At 36.4% G+C, this 19278-nt stretch overlaps 1 protein-coding gene across 2 annotated transcripts in view; it reads right to left on the minus strand.

Moving 5' to 3' along the window:
• Positions 1-216: 216 nt before the first annotated feature.
• Positions 217-19278, minus strand: part of LOC126334992 (sodium-independent sulfate anion transporter-like) — a 183679-nt gene continuing 164617 nt past the window's right edge. For both annotated transcript variants that reach the window (XM_049997809.1, XM_049997808.1), the window contains exon 12: positions 217-6192. In XM_049997809.1, coding sequence (XP_049853766.1) covers positions 6164-6192 — 29 coding nt within the window. In that variant the 3' untranslated portion in view covers positions 217-6163. The remainder of the gene's footprint in view (positions 6193-19278) is intronic.

The following is a 19278-nucleotide window of genomic DNA, read 5'->3' on the forward strand; positions in this document are numbered from 1 at the left end:
TTGTTTCGCTATATCAAGGATACCTACTTCTAAGTTACTCTTGTTGACAGCAGATGGAACTTATCAAATGCAACTACAATTTCTCTATTTGCTACTATTATTCTGTCTTGTTTTTTTCTCTAAGTCTTCCTTTCCCTCTGTCTTTTTATCTCACACACACTCATATATTTGGTAACTGGAATTAAGGTATTGTTAGCAAAACATGGAAACAAAAGATGAGTTTTATCAGTTTTATGTTTATTAAATATAAAACAGAATAAGTAAAGTTCAGTAGACTCTGGTGCACTTTTCAACACATACTGACTGCAGTATCATATACTAATATTTAAAATACTGGAAACAACATATCACAGACAATTTGTACCTTGATTCAAATCAGTATAAAATATATTTGCAAATATATAATAATATCATATTTTTAAAAACTGCAGTTAGATTTTACACCTATTTTTAAAAGAAGTGGTTGATTGAATTTAAAAACAAGAAAAAATAACAAATTTATCTTCCTAATAATCATTATGCAAATTAAACATAAATAGCTGAATTCTGAACATTTGACAACTGCTGTATACTGCTGGATGGAAGCCAGGTAATGGAACACAATATTTCAAAAACACAAATAACATGGCAGTTGCAACACCTTTAACAATGATTCAGAAACTTAAAAGATAAATATCTTGTCTATTTAGTTTTACATGTGAATGATGTGTGGCTTCTTGCCTACTCCTCTTGAAAATTCTTTTTTCTGGCTGTGTTCTTTGCTTTACTTTGTACTGGACTCAGCTTTCAGCTGGACGCAGCTTTCAGCTGTTGGGCGAACAATATAGTTTTAAGCAAAGCATGTCAATTGCAGATAAAATCCACATAGAAAAGTGACTTTGTAGCAATCAAGAACATTATTATTTGAACATTTTGTAAAAGTATGACAAATACTTTAAAAAAAAACAGCAGCAGATTGAAAATCTAGGTCTGGTAATAACATATTGGTTATGCATAATATTAAGAAAGGAAGAAATCAGATATCTTCCTACATAATGTTGGAAACTTATTCAGCAAATGAGGGAACTGGTAGGCTAAACCACAATTGTAGAATCTTTACTCATCATAAATGTTAACATGATCCATAAAAACATTACTAAATGCTAAGTTCTCATTCTATCTTTGACACTATTGTGCAAGATTTGGAGAATGCTAAAAATGAGAACAGAATGGAGCCAGGTGAAATATAGAAATAGTATTAACAGTGTACCTATAAAGAACTGTATATGACAAGAGTTTTCCTATGTGATTGAAATGACTGGGTTAAATCTGTTGTTGTGAAGATTAAATAGGAAGTACATAATTAATGCTGATGATTACTGTTATGGGTTTGGAAGTTCAATAGTCTGAATATAAGTGTCATTATTGAAACACACATAAAGGAACTGTCAAGAAATATTTTCCATGTTTAACTTCCTAATGGAACTGTAGAAGGTTTGCACAAATTAGGACATGAACATATGGTGCAACCAACACTGAATTTTGAAGAAAAAATGAATAGTTGTAATACATATAACTACTGTGGGAGCCTACCACATATCTAGGACTGACACTGATTATGTAGTTGTGAACATGTGCTTCATGCTTCTTTCAAATATTGATACCAGGTGTACCAAAAATTCAAACTCCTGGTTTATCATTTTACTCATACTTTTGTATTAATACCTTTTGAAGATAAATGTTAGAATCCATAGTGTAAAATATCTCAAATTGTCTATTAAATCAGAATGAATCTCCACTAGTTTTGGGTGTAGATCATCTGTACAAAAGCGGTGACAACTCGAGACCTGTGAAACATGCAAGTCACACTTTGAACATTTTTGTGATTAGGCAAGACTGTGGATCTTCAACCATCTAGCAACAGCAACTACTACCACTACTGCAAACTATGTGGAGTTATCAAGAGCTAACAGCAGCAGTGCGAGCCATACTGAATGCAAAAGACAATTCTTCTGTGCTACCTGTGTTTACAGTTTTTCCACCCTTTAATGCACAAAGTGAAGAGTGAGACACTTACTACTGATGATTAATTTCAATTTTTTGGTTTGCCAAATTTTCAGCATGGAAAGACAACAGACCATATTCTTGCCAAGAAACACCAAGTTCTGTCACCAAATGCAAAAACTAGAGCCACTATCAAAGCTGCTGGAACTTGAGCTGCCTAGAATATTTTTGTTATTACAAGAACATGTCTTGATGAAGAAACATATTATTGCTTCCAACTTAAAATTTTGGTAGCTGCTGACCCACAAAGATCAAGTAGCAATTGCAATTTTGAATGTTTTCATGGACAATCTATAATGGCTCTTTAACCAGGTACGTTATAGTGTGTCTTAACCCCTACTTCGAAGTGAGGAACCATACAATAAGGAACCAAAATCCTTCTCTGATGGAAGTAATGTAAATAGCTCAAGCCTTTGAAACTTTCCATGCAGCCCAGAGCTTGTTTATGATGGAATAAGATGAAGTGGCAGTCAGCTCACCAGTATAGGTCATGTGGACATCATGCCACCAGGGCCCGTGCCTTCTCCATGGTCTGGATGACCGCATAAACAACAACACCAATGAAAATGGGGTATGTCACTTACAGCACTGTTGCCCATCTGTAAACACTGTTCTCTTCATGATGCATGTAATGCAAGCACCATTTATGTGCAACATGTCACAGGCGTTGCAAAAAGGGACATTTGCAAGAGATATGCTTTAGCAGTTGTGCCAAAAATACATCTCAACCTGTGGAAGTGAACCAAGTGAACAATAAACCTACAGAAGTTTAGACTTCTCAGAATTCAGCTCAGAAAATGTACTTAGATGAATTCATAAACAAACATCAGTGGAGTTACTTCTTGATACTGGTGCTTCTGTGTCATTGATAAGTCAAACCACTTACTTAAGTTTAGCATCACTGTCTTTGTAGGCTGCCAAGACAAACCTTTGAGCCTAGCAAGCCTTCTTGTATCCTTATTAGGACAACTTTTGCTTACTTAGAATCAAATCACTCATCCAGTAAATGTTATTGTGGTAGTGGACTCCAGAGTGGACAATGTTTTAAGGGGAGACTCTTTCCATGCTTTTGGGTTTATGGTTCATGAAACAGTACATTCCACACAATCCAAAAGACCTTGCACCACTCTAAAGACTTTCTGTGATATATTCAAATGTCACTCTTAAGATGGTGGCTACTCTGTACTTGAATGAAGATCACATAGTGACTCTTGCTCTAGAGGACACCTTCAAACATAACTGGACAGATTCACTTGTTTGAATTAGTTCAATGGTTCAAATGGCTCTGAGCACTATGGGACTTAACTGTGAATAAGTGTTAATGCACATACTCCATAGTTAATGGGTCACTCCACTGGTAACACTGTCTGCCAATGTTCTGCCTGGCAGGCCCATCAAGCTACTCCTACCATGCAGTTCTCTTCCTCTCCCAGTTCTGAGGAGCTGTGGGAGAGTACCTGCCTAGATTCTGCCAGCCCATTTTTGAGTTCCACATGGTTGGTTATGACTGATTCCTTTTTCCATTCCCTTTTATCTTCCACACATCCCAGGTCACTTCAGCCACTACTACCACGACCTTGGAAAAAATCGTTGCTCTTAAAGGCACCTATGTACTTCATGATTTCATATAATAGGACAGTGTTCTCCCCCCATGCCTTTGAATAGTTTTGTACCTATACAAGGATTCACCACATTCATACAGAACTTTTTCATTCAACCTCCAACAGTCATGTAGAAACTGTATCCACATTTTCAGGAGCCTATTCCAGGTGGAAATGAAGCCCAACAATGCACCTAATGCCCTCTGTATTTTTCTGGCAACTTACAGGTCCCCTCAATTTGAAAGCCACATTATGCCAGACTGACTTCATGGCTGCCCTCACTGTGCCCTCTTGGACTGCTCTCACCTCTGCCAGTAAATGTTTTTTCTGAGGCTTCTCTGTCCTAGCTGGGGATTTTGGTGATGTCCACAAGTTTTGATGGCGCCCATCTTGGGTCTGTGAGATGATTTCTGCCCACATGGGTCCTTGCAACACCATCAAAATCAGCTTCATCCCTACCTTCACGATCAGCCGCCTCCTGCTTCTCTGCCCCCTCCTCCATGTCCCTAATGGACCATTGGATCCTGAGACAGTTCATGCAACTTCTGTCAAGCCTTCTTCTGCTCTAGCATTCTGCAGTGATGCCTGTAATCTGTCATCTTTCCTGGTGGCAGCTCTACTGGCCCATATGCCACATGCCTCTTCTCCCCAATAGTTGCTGCTGGGGGAGGGGGGTAGAAAGGGACGTATATTGGCACAACCTGATGTCACTGTAAAATGTGATTAGCTGATGCAGCATTAGTGTTGATGGCTATGGTGCCACTACACGGGTGGCACTTGTCACCAGGAGCATCCTCTGACATCCCCTGTATATAAGCCAGCCAAGGACCAGTCTGAGCCAGTTACGATTCTACTAGCCATGAGTGGAATTGCACACTGGACTTGGTTTATGAATACTTACCTTTTAGACTCTATTATTAACAGATGGTACTCTGACACTGCACGAACTGGACTTTGGTTGGACTGTTTACTGAAAGACAACTTGTACTGTGTCTGGGAATGATTTGTAACATATCTTGAGTTGTCAAATAAACCAGAATGAGTTTCTGTAATTTTGAGTGGATAAAATGGATAGTAAATGACAAACATGAAATATGTAATACAAAACAAGAAATCTCATTGTTGAAATAAGATAACTAACAATAATTTTCCAGTTCCAAAATGAACTTGCATCTATGCATTATATCCATCTGGAAGAATTTACATAAAAATATAGGATTGTGACTACAGAAGACTGATTAAAATGCTATTACATTCAGTGCCATGGCAGACCACAACAACTGAATGAATTTATGTAAAAATATAGACTTGTCACTATTGCGAAATGATTAAAATGCTATTGCATTAGGTACCATGGCAGATCACAATAAAATAAAATAAGAGACAATATTGCTAGAGATTTTCTCAAGACATTAAAATTACAGTTGTTATTCCATTTCAACTAAGTGTATGACATAACATTGTTCTTGAATGAATTTTAAACAACTGATGCATAAATTATTTGCTCGCAACAGGATACTTATAATAGTTTCTTGTCTGAGAGTTTGTCTGATACTGTATTCAATAAGATGCTGCAACTGCCAGTTATAATATTGTTTATGTATAAAACTGTATACAGTGCATAATTATACTGAACTATTTAGAATAACTTACGACTTTTTAAAACAAAAGTCAAATATTGAAGACCACACCAGTGTATGGTAACACAACTAAACATGAAAGTAAATTTTGACCAAGAATAAGTTAAAATCAGTTGCTTAATTGTTCACAATAAGTGCAACAGGTAAGGAAGAATGCAAATACAGAATATACTTGCAATGACAATCAAAAGTTGAAATGTTGCATCATTAATTTACTCTGTATGTTATAGTGAAACAGAGAGAATTATTTTGAGTGTATGAACAAACATTTTACCAGATTCAAATGTTTTGTATTCATAACTTTTCCTGAATCTAAAAAACATGGCTTGGTATGAAACTGAAGTAATCATCTCCATGGCCATACCCTAGGAAAAAAAGATCTTTACAAATTGAACCCATATTCTGTCCTGCCACATAGACATATCTATAAATTTAATGTCAATTGAACAACAAGGTCATATAATGGATATTGACTAGTAGAAAATTGTACCCAGAATCATTGCTGTGAAATCTTGAAATGGTTTGGTCATTCACTACAAAACTAGTATGAGTTAATATGAGCAGACCTGCCCCACTCCCTTTCAACTCTCCCTAACTCTCAGAGACTGTGCAAACATTTGGTCATCTCCTTATCTGGCACACACTGAAGAAGCAAACTGCTGTAAGCTATTAAAATAATGTGTCTGATAAATTCTAGTGAGGTTTGCTAGAAGTTCTTGACAGATACATTGAATCATTGAATCTGTGTACTTTGGCCACATGCAGTAGTTGGAAATATCTTCTTGTGGTTTCACTGAAGTATATTGGTAGATGAAGTGACCATCAGAACAGTGGGGACCCCATTGAGAGATACATCCTCACAAGATTCTCAGGCACATTTCAGGTTTCTCTGTGTGGCTTTACAGCTTCTGAAAGAGAAAAAAATAATCTATGAGATATAGGGTCAATGGGAGGATCAAGGAAGAAGCAATGGCATGAAATTATATCAGTACAAACGACTGAGAGATGCTAACCTGTCTTTTAATGAGCATAAGGACAATAAAAAAGCAGGAGAAAATTTAATTTTCCTAAACAAATATTGATTTAAAAAAAAATCATGAATGAACAACCTACAGATAAATGTAGTCAAACTGAAAATTTCCTTTGATGTAAAGCAACCATATTTTTTTTTAGTTCAGCAGCTAGTCAAAATTGTAAATGAAGCTAATTTTTTCAGAATTGAAAACTCTAATATGTATCACATAGTAGAGAATACAGAAGTTATATCAGTATTATTAGAGTTATGTAATACAGTATTTTGAGAAATTATGACCATCAGTCAAAGTATTTATTTATTTATTTTTATTTTGTCCTGTGACATCTTGTGTAGATATAGGTAAAGTCAAAATATAATGCAGAGATAAAAATTACAAATTTTTCACATTTGAACAAGACAGAAATTAACCATGATTTTGCATTCAGTTTAAGTAACATTTACTACATGTATAATTGAAACCCCATAAATGATTCCTACCAACAATACTGTTATACAATATATAGATATGAACACATTTAAACATAAAGACAATACAGAAATTAATCCTGATTACACATTAAGTCTTAGTAACATTTACTACCTATGTAGTTGATACGCCACAAATGATTACTATAGACATGGTTAGATAATACATATGTATGGGCACTATGTATGAGCATTATGTATGGCACTCTTCTGGTTGGCAGATTTTCTGATGTGAGATATAAAAATTTTATTGCAATTTCCTGTATCAAGATTATGTACAGAGCTGTTTTGTTTATAAGCATTGGAAATTGTTAAATATTCTCATGTGAAGAGTATTGCTTCATGTCTATACAAGCACAAAAGGTTTAGAATATTTCTTGTTTGACAGGAATCTTGTTTCTTTTTGTTTCACACGATTCTAACAGCTAATTTTTGTGTTTTGAATATAGTTTGGCTACATGGTGAATTTCCCCAGAATATGATTCCATATCTGATTGCACACGGGAAATGTGCACTGTATGCCTGCAGTACTGCTTCTCTCTTACAGCTCAAGTTCAGTACCCTTAGCACAGGGCAAATAGATGACAGTTTATGTGTTAGATAATGAATATTTGTGTTCCATTTGAGATCATCCTGAAGATGTAGTACCAAAAATTTCTGTTTTAAGCTTTTGTTGTTTATTTTAAACTGGAGGTCATTCTGCTGCTTTTTGTGGTATATGTAAAAGTCTATGGCTACAATTTTTTCAGTATTTATAACGAACTTATTTCTTTGAAACCTGTCTGAAAGTTACATCAGTGTCCTAACTGCTGATGACTGAAGGTCAGCCCCTCGCACTGGACATTCGAGTCCTCCCTTGGGCATGGGTGTGTGTTTGTTCATAGCATAAGTTAGTTTAAGGTAGTTTAAGTAGTGTGTAAGTCTAGGTACCAATGACTTCGGCAGTTTGGTCCCTTAGGAATTCACACATATTTAAACATTTGAACTGAAGATCTTTTTTATCTGATCCTCTTATCAAAATGATCATGCCATCTGCAAACAGAATTTTCTTTTTGTCATGAACAGAGTCCTCAGATTATTTACATACAGAAGGAAGAGAATTGGGCCTAATATGGACACTTTTGGCACACCATATTTGAGGAAAGTTTTCCCTGACAAGTGTGTTGTTGTTCTTATGATGTTTCCAGTTTGTGTGTCATGTTTAAGAATAACTTTTTGTTGCCATTTTTTAAAGATATGATTTGATCCATTTATTTGGAATACCTCTAATACCCTTATTTTCTATTTTGTGTAGCTGGGTAGCATGATCTATAACATCAAACACTTTAGATAAGTCCAGAAATATTCCATTAGCCATTTCCCCTTGGTCCCAGGCTTTCAGGATTGCATTTACATACTCACAGAAATCTGTGGCTATGGATCTGGATTCCCAGATTCTATGCTGACAGTTTGATAGTAATGAGTATTAGTTTGTAAATTCTTGCGGCCTATTAGAAAGGAGCTTCTCAAAGATCTTCGAGAAGACACTAAGCTGTCCTACATGCCTATAATTGTTAATATTGCCTGTGACTACCTTTTTTCATAATGGTGTGACCTTAACAACCTTTAGGTCAGGAAATCTACCAGTTGAAAATGAATGATTAATAATAAATTTCAGAGGATCAACAATATACTTCCCTATTTGTTTTACAATGCATTCTGGAACATCATAAATCCCAGATGAAAGTTTCATGAGTGACCTCATTGCCAGTATGAGCTCATCTTGTGTGACCTGTTTGAGAAACATGGATATTTTGGGAGGTCTTCCACTGTGAGAGCAATGTGTATTTCTAGTTTCAAAGTTTTTGTTGTATAAGGTCATTTTCTATATTGCTAAAATAGTCATTAAATTCATTAGCCACTGAGTTGGAATCAGATACTTGTCTACTTTCTAATTATATGTTAATGCTTTTTGCATCTGAGTTTGTGCTTGTTTCAGCTGTGATAATGAGTATGTAATTAACTATAAATTACTCTCATATTTCTTGTTAATGACAAATTCTGCCAACTTTAGAAGCCTGTATCATTCACTATCTGAACCAGACATTAAATGTACATTATTACTATGTGTGCATTTTAACTTCGACAGTCTTGAAAGGGGATAAGAGTAGAAGAGTAAGAAAGTTCCACCCAATACACAGACTCCCATATAGAGAAGGAAAGTAAGGATGGATCAAACCTCACCTCTCTCACATAATGCAAGCATCACACCTGTGTTTTGTCCTTCATTGGGCAGAAGTCATGCATGGAAGTTTATAAATGCTTAAATGTTTCATGTAAATGGATTAGTGATTGTAGAAACCACCTAAGCCTGAAATTTTTCATAAATAGTTTTATGGTATTTATGGACTTATCTGGGGTCAGGATATAGTGCAGAAATGAAGCTAATCTATTGCCTTGTCTCAAAGATAAAGACCAATAGAAAACTGTGATAACTGCAGAAACAACCTAAGTCAGTGGCTCGACTGATTTCTACTCCATTCAGTATATGGCATAAAATGTACAGCCATGGTTGCTATTAACAAAGAATGAGCTTACAACAATTTGTTAACATTACTGTCAACTGTCAAAGACTGTGCTGTTTATTAGTCATGTATAGAGATGCTTCATAATGAATTCTGGTAAGAACACAGTTGCTGGTGGATCAAAGAAAATGAAACAAAACAGTGAAAAACAGAGACAAAATTTTATTGGATCATCAAAAATGAAAGATCAAGTGTATGAAAACTGACACTTCCATCGTGAGCATCAGATCTGTCTTTAAGCTTAGCATGTAATTATTTCTCCAAATTAATGGCTGATGAAAGGTAATGCTTGATCACCATAATTAGTTTGTGGTATGGAACTGAGTATTGATCTGACATATGATCAACTAATTTGGAGGTTTTGTTACATGGAATATCGTGCTCTAGAGTGAAAGCTTCATTCTGAAAACAAGTTGTCAATGACATTCAAGCTTTGACTTTCTATGCTTGTTGATACGTTATTTTAGAGTTTTATCTGAAGCCACACAACAGTAACTCAAAATTCATGTGGCCTGTTGGTCCGAAACTGGACAAAAGTGTATCTAGATGAATGTTATCTGCACTGCTCTGTACACAAGTTAAATTTAAGAAGTTCAGTAAATTCATGATACAGCCTGTTAAAAATGCACGCTTATGCTTGTTCCTCGAAGTCTTAAAAAAAAAAAAGGTTTGTGCATATCCATGGAGAAAGATGCTGAGAAGTGATACTTGGTATTGAAAACAATCTCAGCTGATTTATTGGCTATGGATAGTGAAATCTAACTAACATAAAGACTCACATCACAATACAGTGCAGTTAACCAAAAAGAAAAAAAAATCAAGATTTCTTATGAACTTTGATATAACAGTTATGGAGATTTGTATAATTTCTGTTTAAATGTGCAGAAGAGAAAAAATAATTAAAGATGTGCTTAGTATTGATCCAATTTGTTCTGATATAGAAACTGCTGATGGTGCTCACATTCAGAAATATAACAACATACGATACAGAATGAGTGAGACAAATACTGGCATATAATTGTTGCATTCTCTGAAAGAATCAGAACTAACACAGAACAGTGTTAAGACAATATATCAGAAAGGTTAGGCAAGCACTAGATCTGTTCATGACTTGTATTGCAGAAACAGACAAGAATATTCAATCTGAAACTGCTTAAGGTTCCATTGACACATATGATTGAAATAGCTTTTTTCTGTAAACCTTTGTTTATTGAATGAGATGTGGTACTGTTAGTTTTACCTACAGGTGACACTTGCTTTTAGACTATACAGCAATCTACTACATGTTTCACTGGACATTAGATTATACAGCAGTTTGCTACATATTTTGTTGGACATCTACAGAAATGTAACATTAATACTCCGATTGATTACAAAATATGCCTTCAATATTAATTTACAGCCTTCTTATAAATATTTTCATAAATATGTGGTGCCTTGTACACCTTATTTTAAAACTGAATGATGTTTTCTTGATTTGATAACAACATTCACTGAACTTTTCAAAGCACTTCATGGGACATGTGTTGTTTTCTCCATTTGGGGACTCAACAGTCATTTCTGAAAAGAGTTATTAACATTGTCTTTTGACAGCACAAGAAAGATAAAAATTTCCCCTCTGTAGATTTGCAAAAAAGTCTGTGAATATGTGTTAAAAGTATATTTAAGTTGTTATAGTAACAGTGAAAGTAGTTGAGGGGTATTTATGAAATATGCTAAAGGAGTGTGAACAATGGTTCATTTAAAATTGCAGTGTCTGGGCTTGAGTGTATTTGTTTCAATTGTGTGGAAGTATACTGCTGCTCTGCTTTCTGGAAACAATTACTTGAAAAAGAGTTCTGGTCAATGGCATTTTCAGGGGAATAGGGCAACTGATCAACCTCCCCCCACCCTCACCCCCCTCCCCCAAACCTGCCACCCACATCACAAAAAAATTTGAACTCTGTAAACCAGGCCCAGGGATGAATTTCTTAGCAGAACTGATTTACGTGTTCATATTACTAATAATGTCAAATAATCTAACTAAGACATAAAGTCTGACTTCTGCACATATTCAGTGCAGTTATTAGATCAATATACATGAGGTCATTCTGATAGTAATACCTCCTATTTTTTTGTGGTAAGTTTGGATGCCCACACCAGATGTCATTGGTCCAGTGCTAAGAATACGTCAACCTTGCTATTTCATTTGCAGGTGGTTCCATTGTCCTGTGGCAGTTGGTCTCAGCAGAGGAGTGTTCCAAAACTGAGTCTGATATGGACACACTTATAAAAGAGCAGTGTGTGATTGAATTCCTCACTGCTGAAGAAATTTCACTGATTGAAATCTATTGATGCTTGCTAAAGGTGTATGGAGATGAAACAATACATGTGAGCAATGCAGGGTGATGGGTACAGCATTTTCAAGGTGGTGAAAAGGGTGTGCACAACAAGCCACAGCCTGATTGACTCTGCACAGCTGTCATCCCCCACAATGAAGAGCATCTTGATCAACTAATCCATACTGATTGGCAGATAGTAACCAGAGAATTATGTGTAAAGCTGTATGTTGGCTGTAATGCCTTGGAAACAATGTTGGAAGTTAATAGTTATCACAAGGAAATGGGTCCCACAGAAGCATACAGAAGAATAAAAAACTCATTGATTGGACCTTATGGACCAATATAAAGCTGAAGGTGTCAGTTTTCTGAATAGCATCATCACTGGAGGTGAGATGTGTCACCACTATGAGCTGAAATCCAAAAGGTAGTCCCTGGAATGGGGACACAGAAATTATCTGTCAAAGAAGATATTAAAGAGACAGCCATCTGCTGGCAAAGTAATGTGCACATAATGTGCACACTCCCCTGGGATAGTCAGGTTGTGATTCTTTTGGAGCCTGAAGAAATTGTCAGTTCAGCATGCCACAAGATGACACGGACTAAGCTGAAAGCCAGAACTGCCAGGACAAGGCCAGAGAAAAAGACCAACTTTCACCTGCAACATGATAACACCAGGCCCTACACCAGTTCTGTGACCACACAACTAACTGCAAATTTGGCTGGACTGTCTTACCACATCCATCATACAGTCCCAATTTAGTGCCTTCAGACTCCCATCTCCTTGGGCCTCAGAAATATGGACTATGTGGTGAACATTTTCAAGACTCAGATGCTGTTGTCAAGGCTGCAAGAAAGTGATTAGCTTCAGCTGGTTCTGAGTTTTACAAGCTTGGCATACAGGCTCTGTTTCATCGTTCTCAAAAGTACATAACAAATGGTGATGATTATGTGGAAAAAAGACAGTCTGTAGCTGAAATATTGCTCTATTTAGTTGTACTGTTGTGATTTACGTATCTCTTGTAGTTTCCATGAATAAAAAAAGGAGCCATTACTTCCAGAATGACCCTCTTAAGTGCTGTAAAATGATTATTACCTTTAATGATGTGTTGCCACAATAGCCTAAGCATTGTCATATGCCTCTTGGTGTACTGCACATTTACATGATTTGTGACAAGTTATCACCTTTTAAATAAAAATAAATTTAAGATTTTATGACTTATTTCACATCCTTGGTGACCATTTCCTTTGAGACTCATGGAAGATACATTGGTATATCTTCATTCTTTGTAAATATATATTGTGTACTGTTGTTTAGTGACATGTTCTACATCCTTGAGATCTCCTCACTGTGTATCAATTGGAAGAAAAAGTACATTTAATCTAATCTAGACTAATTTGCATCCTGCCCAATCACACAAACATGTACCAGTTCAATATCAGTTTGAAGAAAGCTAGAGCATGTTGGGGGTATTTGTTATGTTGGTAATCTGGCTCCTCATTTCGTCTTTGCTGTAACCATCTGTGAAATGATAGACTATCTTTGTGTTGTTGTGACTTTTGTCACTTGTGTACACAGTGTAATGCTAATGTATAAATACAGTTATAATGAGTGATGCAAGTACATCATGCTAGCAATGGTTCATCAATCTCATCAGCATTTGGAATATTTTTTCTGAACAGATCAATTATATGATTTAGTGCCTGGGTATTCATATTTCCAAAAATATCTTCAAATTTAAGGTTGATGAAACCATTACTCCAGTGGTAGACAAACTAAAGGACAAGAATGACTAGACACATGGAAGCTTGGGATGAAATTAATGCTAATGTGTGAAGATTATGGGATAGCACCAGGGGTGTAAGTGCTGATGTAAATGCATAGAAAGATACAGATGTATGAATACTTTCCTTTTGCACATGGTTAAGTCTCTGTACAGTGGAAAACAAGACAAAGGCAAAGGAAGCTTGGGACACCCTGGGTAACCTGCTCGCTAGTTAGAATAAAACTGGGTGGCTGAAAAACTGGGATGCTCCATTGGACACTATATTATCCAAATTTTAAAGAAATGTTCTGAACTACATAACTCATATTCTGGATTTAACTGAAAAATTGCAGAGCAATGGCAAACCAGTTCATGGTGGATAAATTTCACTCATTATGCTGAAAGGTTTTCCAAAAGTTTGTCTGCCTTACCAGATAGGTAATGGATGAAAATTTTGCATCTGAAAAAATTAAAATACAAGTGTGGAGGAATACCTCAGCTTGGACAAAGATGGTGGTAATAATGCTTTATTCACTAAGCAGTTCAATAAAGCATAGGCGTGTTTTTTCCAAAGACAAGCAAGATAAAAGAAAATGTTTCAGTTTCTGAAAGTTTGGTCACTTCACGTCTAAATGTCCCCAGAGGCAAGAACCATCAAAAAAGGGTTTCAAGGAAGCAGACAAGTCACTGCATTGTTCACTTGGTGTGTTGGATTTCAAGCAAAATGAGTAAATCATTTACTCCAGATCATAATCACACCTGACTTTAAGATAGGGATGGCTTCAAGATTTTGTACCAGAAAATTGCAGACACAAATTTGTGAAGTATGCTGATAGTGTTGAGTTAGTAAGTGAAGGAAAGAGAAATTTTAATGTCAGTTCACGTGGTACATCTTCAGTCAGAAATGTTATTGTTGTTCAAGGCTTGGCCACTAAACTGTTAATTGTTTCTGCTTTGGCTTAGAGAGGTATTAATGTTGTTTAACAAAGACAAATGTAAGATGTTAAAAATGGTGAGCTACTTTGTTCTGTATTTGAATCAAATGTTGTACCTTTGTCAATTGAGCATTCTCTAGCTGTTAGTAAAATATAGAATGTAGAATGTCATAGACTTGGTTGTGTAAAGCTGACATTGGACTTAAATCATGTTTACAGAGTGGAGGTGTGAAGTTAGAGTATTGTGATTTTGAACCTGTTGACAAGTGTAAAACATTTGAGCTTGATAATATGTCTAAATTTCCATTTCCTAAGGGTGGAGGACAATGTGCATCTGAGGTGCTTTACTTGGGGTGCATATGGATTTATTTGGTTTCATGGAGCAAATATCACGCAGTATGATTAAGTACACATATTTACTAGTGGATGATTATTACAGAAGGACATTCTGGTATTTTATCAAGGGTAAAGATGAAGATTTCAATTTTTGTGTGAGTTTAAAACTTGGGTAGAAAATGGGGTTGACACAAACACCAAAGCTATTAGATAAGACAATGACACTGAATCTGTAAACTCTTAAGTTTTATTAATGTCTCAGGGAGAAAGAGATTGAGTATCAGATAATGAATGGTCTTTTGATAGGACTAAAAGATGAATTGTTGCAATGACATAATGCATGTTACTTGATTCTGGTATAATCAAGTAGCATTGGGCAGAGTCAAGCAATACAGCTGTTTACATAAAGAACATCACTTAATTATAAGACTCCACAGGAATTATGGAAAGGTGAACTATCTTCTTCAAACCATTTAAAAATGTTTACTTATTGATCCATTCTCCATATACCAGATCAAAATAGAGTGAAACTGGGTGTCACTTCTACATCTACATCATCTACATTTACACTCTGCAAACCACTGTGAAGAGCATGGCAAAGGGTAAGTTCTATTGTACATTTATTTGGGATGTGGGAAGAATAATTTTTTTAATGTCTCTGTGTGTGCTCTGTATTTGAATCAAATGTCGTACCTTTGTCAATTGAGCATTCTCTAGCTGTTAGTAATATAGTAGATATTTTTGGATAGTAATAGTGTCAGAAGTTCCATGAGGCTTTTCGCAGATGATGCTGTAGTATACACAGAAGTTGCAGCATTAGAAAATTGCAGTGAAATTCAGGAAGATCTGCAGTGGACAGGCACTTGGAGCAGGGAGTGGCAACTGACCCTTAACATAGACAAATGTAATGTATTTGCAAATTCATAGAGAGAGGGATACTTTATTGTATGATTATATGATAGCGGAACAAACACTGGTAGCAGTTACTTCTGTAAAATATCTGGGAGTATGCATGCGGAACTATCTGAAGTGGAATGATCATATAAAATTAATTGTTGGTAAGTTGGGTGCCAGGTTGAGATTCATTGGGAGAGTCCTTAGAAAATGTAGTCCATCAACAAAGGAGGTGGCTTACGAAACACTCGTTTGACCTATACTTGAGTATTGCTCATCAGTGTGGGGTCTGTACCAGGTCGGGTTGACAGAGGAGATAGAGAAGATCCTAAGAAGAGTGGCGCGTTTCGTCATAGGGTTATGTGGTAAGTGTGATAGCATTCCGGAGATGTTTGGCAAACTCAACTGGCAGACTCTGCAAGAGAGGCGCTCTGCATTGTGGTGTAGCTTGCTGTCCAGGTTTCGAGAGGGTTCATTTCTGTATGAGGTATTGAATATATTGCTTCCTCCTACTTATACCTTCTGAGGAGATCACGAATGTAAAATCAGAGAGACTTACTGTGAACCATACACGACTGGAGCAGTAAAGGGAGGTAATGACAGTGGCACATAAAGTGCCCTCCACCACACACTGTTGGGTGGCTTGCAGAGTATAAATGTAGATGTAGATGTAGAATTATTCTAATCTTTTCCTCAAAATCTCTATGTGAGTGATACATGGGTTGTAGTATACTCCTGGAGTCATCATTTACTACCAGTTCTTGAAATGTAGTTAGTAGACTTTCCCATATTAGTTTATGCCTATCTTCAAGAGTTTGTCAGCTCAGTTTCTTCAGCATCTTGATAACACTCTTCCATGGGCCATACAAACCTGTGACCATTCATTCAGCCCTTCTCTATTCAAAATGTGTGTGAATTCCTAAGGGACCAAACTGCTTAGGTCATCAGTCCCTAGACTTACACACCACTAAAAGTAACTTATGCTAAGAACAACACACACACATCCATGCCCAAGGGAGGACTTGAACCTCTGGCAGGAGGGGCCGCACAGTCTGTGACATGGTGCCTCAAACTGCATGGCCGCTCCACGCAGCTCCTTCTCTGTAAGTGTTCAATATCCCCTGTTAGACATGTCTGGTATAGGTCCCAAAGAGTTGAGCAGTATTCTAGAATGTATTGCACACGTGATTTGTAAGTGATTTCCTCTGTAGAATGATTGCAGTTCCCCAGTATTCTACCACTAAACCAAAGTCTACCACTTGCTCCCCCAGCAACTGAGCCTATGTGGTCATTCCATTCCATATCCCTACAAAGTGTTGCACCACAGTACTTCTATGAAATAGTTTATTCCAACTGTGACTCATTGATTATAGTCATACGATACAAAATCTTATCAACATCTGACTGAAAATTTGTTAGCTCACTTTGGACTGTACTTCATTGTAGGTTTCAGTGAAATGACAATAGGTTTCACACTAAATTATCCACAGAAACATGAGAAAATTATGAAAGGCAAGACTAATGTTTTTCTGGAGAATCAGTGCAAAACTGACAATACCAAGGCACCACCAGCTGTAAGCTCAGATTATTGTGTGTTTTAGATAGGTAAACAGGATGCTGAATAGAAAAAGGCAGAGGAAGTAGTGGAAACCAGCAGTACTGAGTGACAGCGCTGGTACCAATCAAGATCAAGACTACATCCGAGATGCTCAGTCGGTGGCAGAGGTAGAGGAGACTGAGATACTGTAATGGACCATGGTGCTCCTGAAGGTTACCAGTCAGTCAGGAGGCCGGCCTGTGTACCCAAACCTAAGGAGTAACCAGATTTTGTCACCTATTTGGTAAGTGACTTTTTCCACTTTGGGAAAAGGTCCTGTGAACCTGGATGAGGCCATGTCAGTGACTGATCAAGAAGACTGGGTAAGGGCCATAAAAGAGTAGATAAAGTGTTTCAGGAATGCTAGGGTTTGGGAATTTGGTGGATCTATCAAAGAGTTAAAGTATCATACATAATAAGTGGATAGTTAAATTGAAAAGGAATTCAGATTGCACAGCACCCTATCATGCTAGATTTGTTGCTAGGGGGATTTACTCAAAAGTTTGGAAAAAAATATGATGAAACCTTTCACCAGATACAAGACATAGTTTTCTTAGAACTCTCATTAGCTGTAAATCTTGATCTTAAGGGTAATAAGGGTTATATTAAAACTACTTTTCTCTATGAGGACAGGGAGGAAATCATTCTCATGAAGCAGCCAGAAGGTTTTATATCAAAAGTTAATGAAGGTAGCGTCTATAAACTATGTAAGACCACTTATAGTTTAAAACAGTCAGCTAGACATCTAAATGAAAGGGCAAAATGTGTACTTTTAGATCTGGGTTACGTTGCAAATACTGATGAAGATTGCTCTTCATTAAAAGTTAAGGTAAATGTCTTGGAATTGTTGTTTTTTTATGTTGATGGTTCCTATGCCTTTTATAATAACAGTGTGGTGGAGAAGGAGTCATATCAGGGATTATTTGAACATTTTGAAGTTAAAGACTGAGGATAATCCAAGTCCTACCTAGGCATATGTACAACTAGCAGCTGGGAGGAAGGTAATGTGAAACGGTTGTATTACAGATGTGATGAAGTGCTTTAATCTGTTTGATATTACTCTGGTAGGAACACCAATGGAAGCTCGATTAAAGCTTTGGGTGTGCAGGGTGATAACGTTCAAGTGCTATATCAGGAACTTGGGGAACATTTGCTGTATATCAATACGAATAAGAGACCTGACATATCTTATACAGCAAGTTTTTTAACCCAACACGATTGTTAGTTTGCTAGTGTGCATTGGAGAGCTGCAGAACAATTCTTTACTATCTCAGGGGTTCTGTGAGCTATGGGGTTATGTTCAAAAAAGGGGGATTTTAAAGAGCTCCATGTAACTGGTTTTGTTGACTAAAATTTTGTAGATGAGTAACAATATGAGAGTGTTTGTCTGTTGGAGAAAAATATAATTCTTTGGTTAATTCTTTGGGAAAGAAGAAAAGTGAAGGATGTTGCCCTATCACTACTGAAGCTGGATATGCAGATTTAAATTCTGCAGAAAAAAGATGCAGTGTATTTGAGATGACTGACAGGAGAATTGTTGAGTAATAAGCATTAAACTTCTGTAATCATGTTCAAGGCAGCCACAGTTCTATTAGAATGTCATAGAATCATGTGCTGCGTTCTAGAGTGAAACATGTTTGTGCTAGAATACATTTTATTAGACAATGTGTGCAAAGAAGTGAGATTGTTGCCAATACTTAGAGTCAAAGAAAATGCCTGCTAATTTATTAACTAAATCACTTGCTACCTTATTCATAAGTTGAAATTGTCAATAGAGTTAGTGGTAGTGTTGTTTTGTTGGTAATCTGACACTTCATTTTTGTTGCAGTCAACTACAGAGTGGTGGACTATCTTCATGTAGTTGTTAGTATCGTTGTGCTGTTGTTCAATAAATGAAAAGCCACTGTGATTGCTTTTTTTAGAACATTATTCAGTTCACACAACTGGATTCAGCCTTTATATTAGACCATTATTAACTGTATCTGAAACTGTCAAATGATATGGTGGATATATAGATATTTTTTTATGCAACAGAAAATGAGAGGCAATGCTGATGTATGTACAGTACAAGTACAGAAATATA

Source organism: Schistocerca gregaria, chromosome 2 (genome assembly GCF_023897955.1).
Source record: "Schistocerca gregaria isolate iqSchGreg1 chromosome 2, iqSchGreg1.2, whole genome shotgun sequence".
NCBI lineage: Eukaryota > Metazoa > Arthropoda > Insecta > Orthoptera > Acrididae > Schistocerca > Schistocerca gregaria.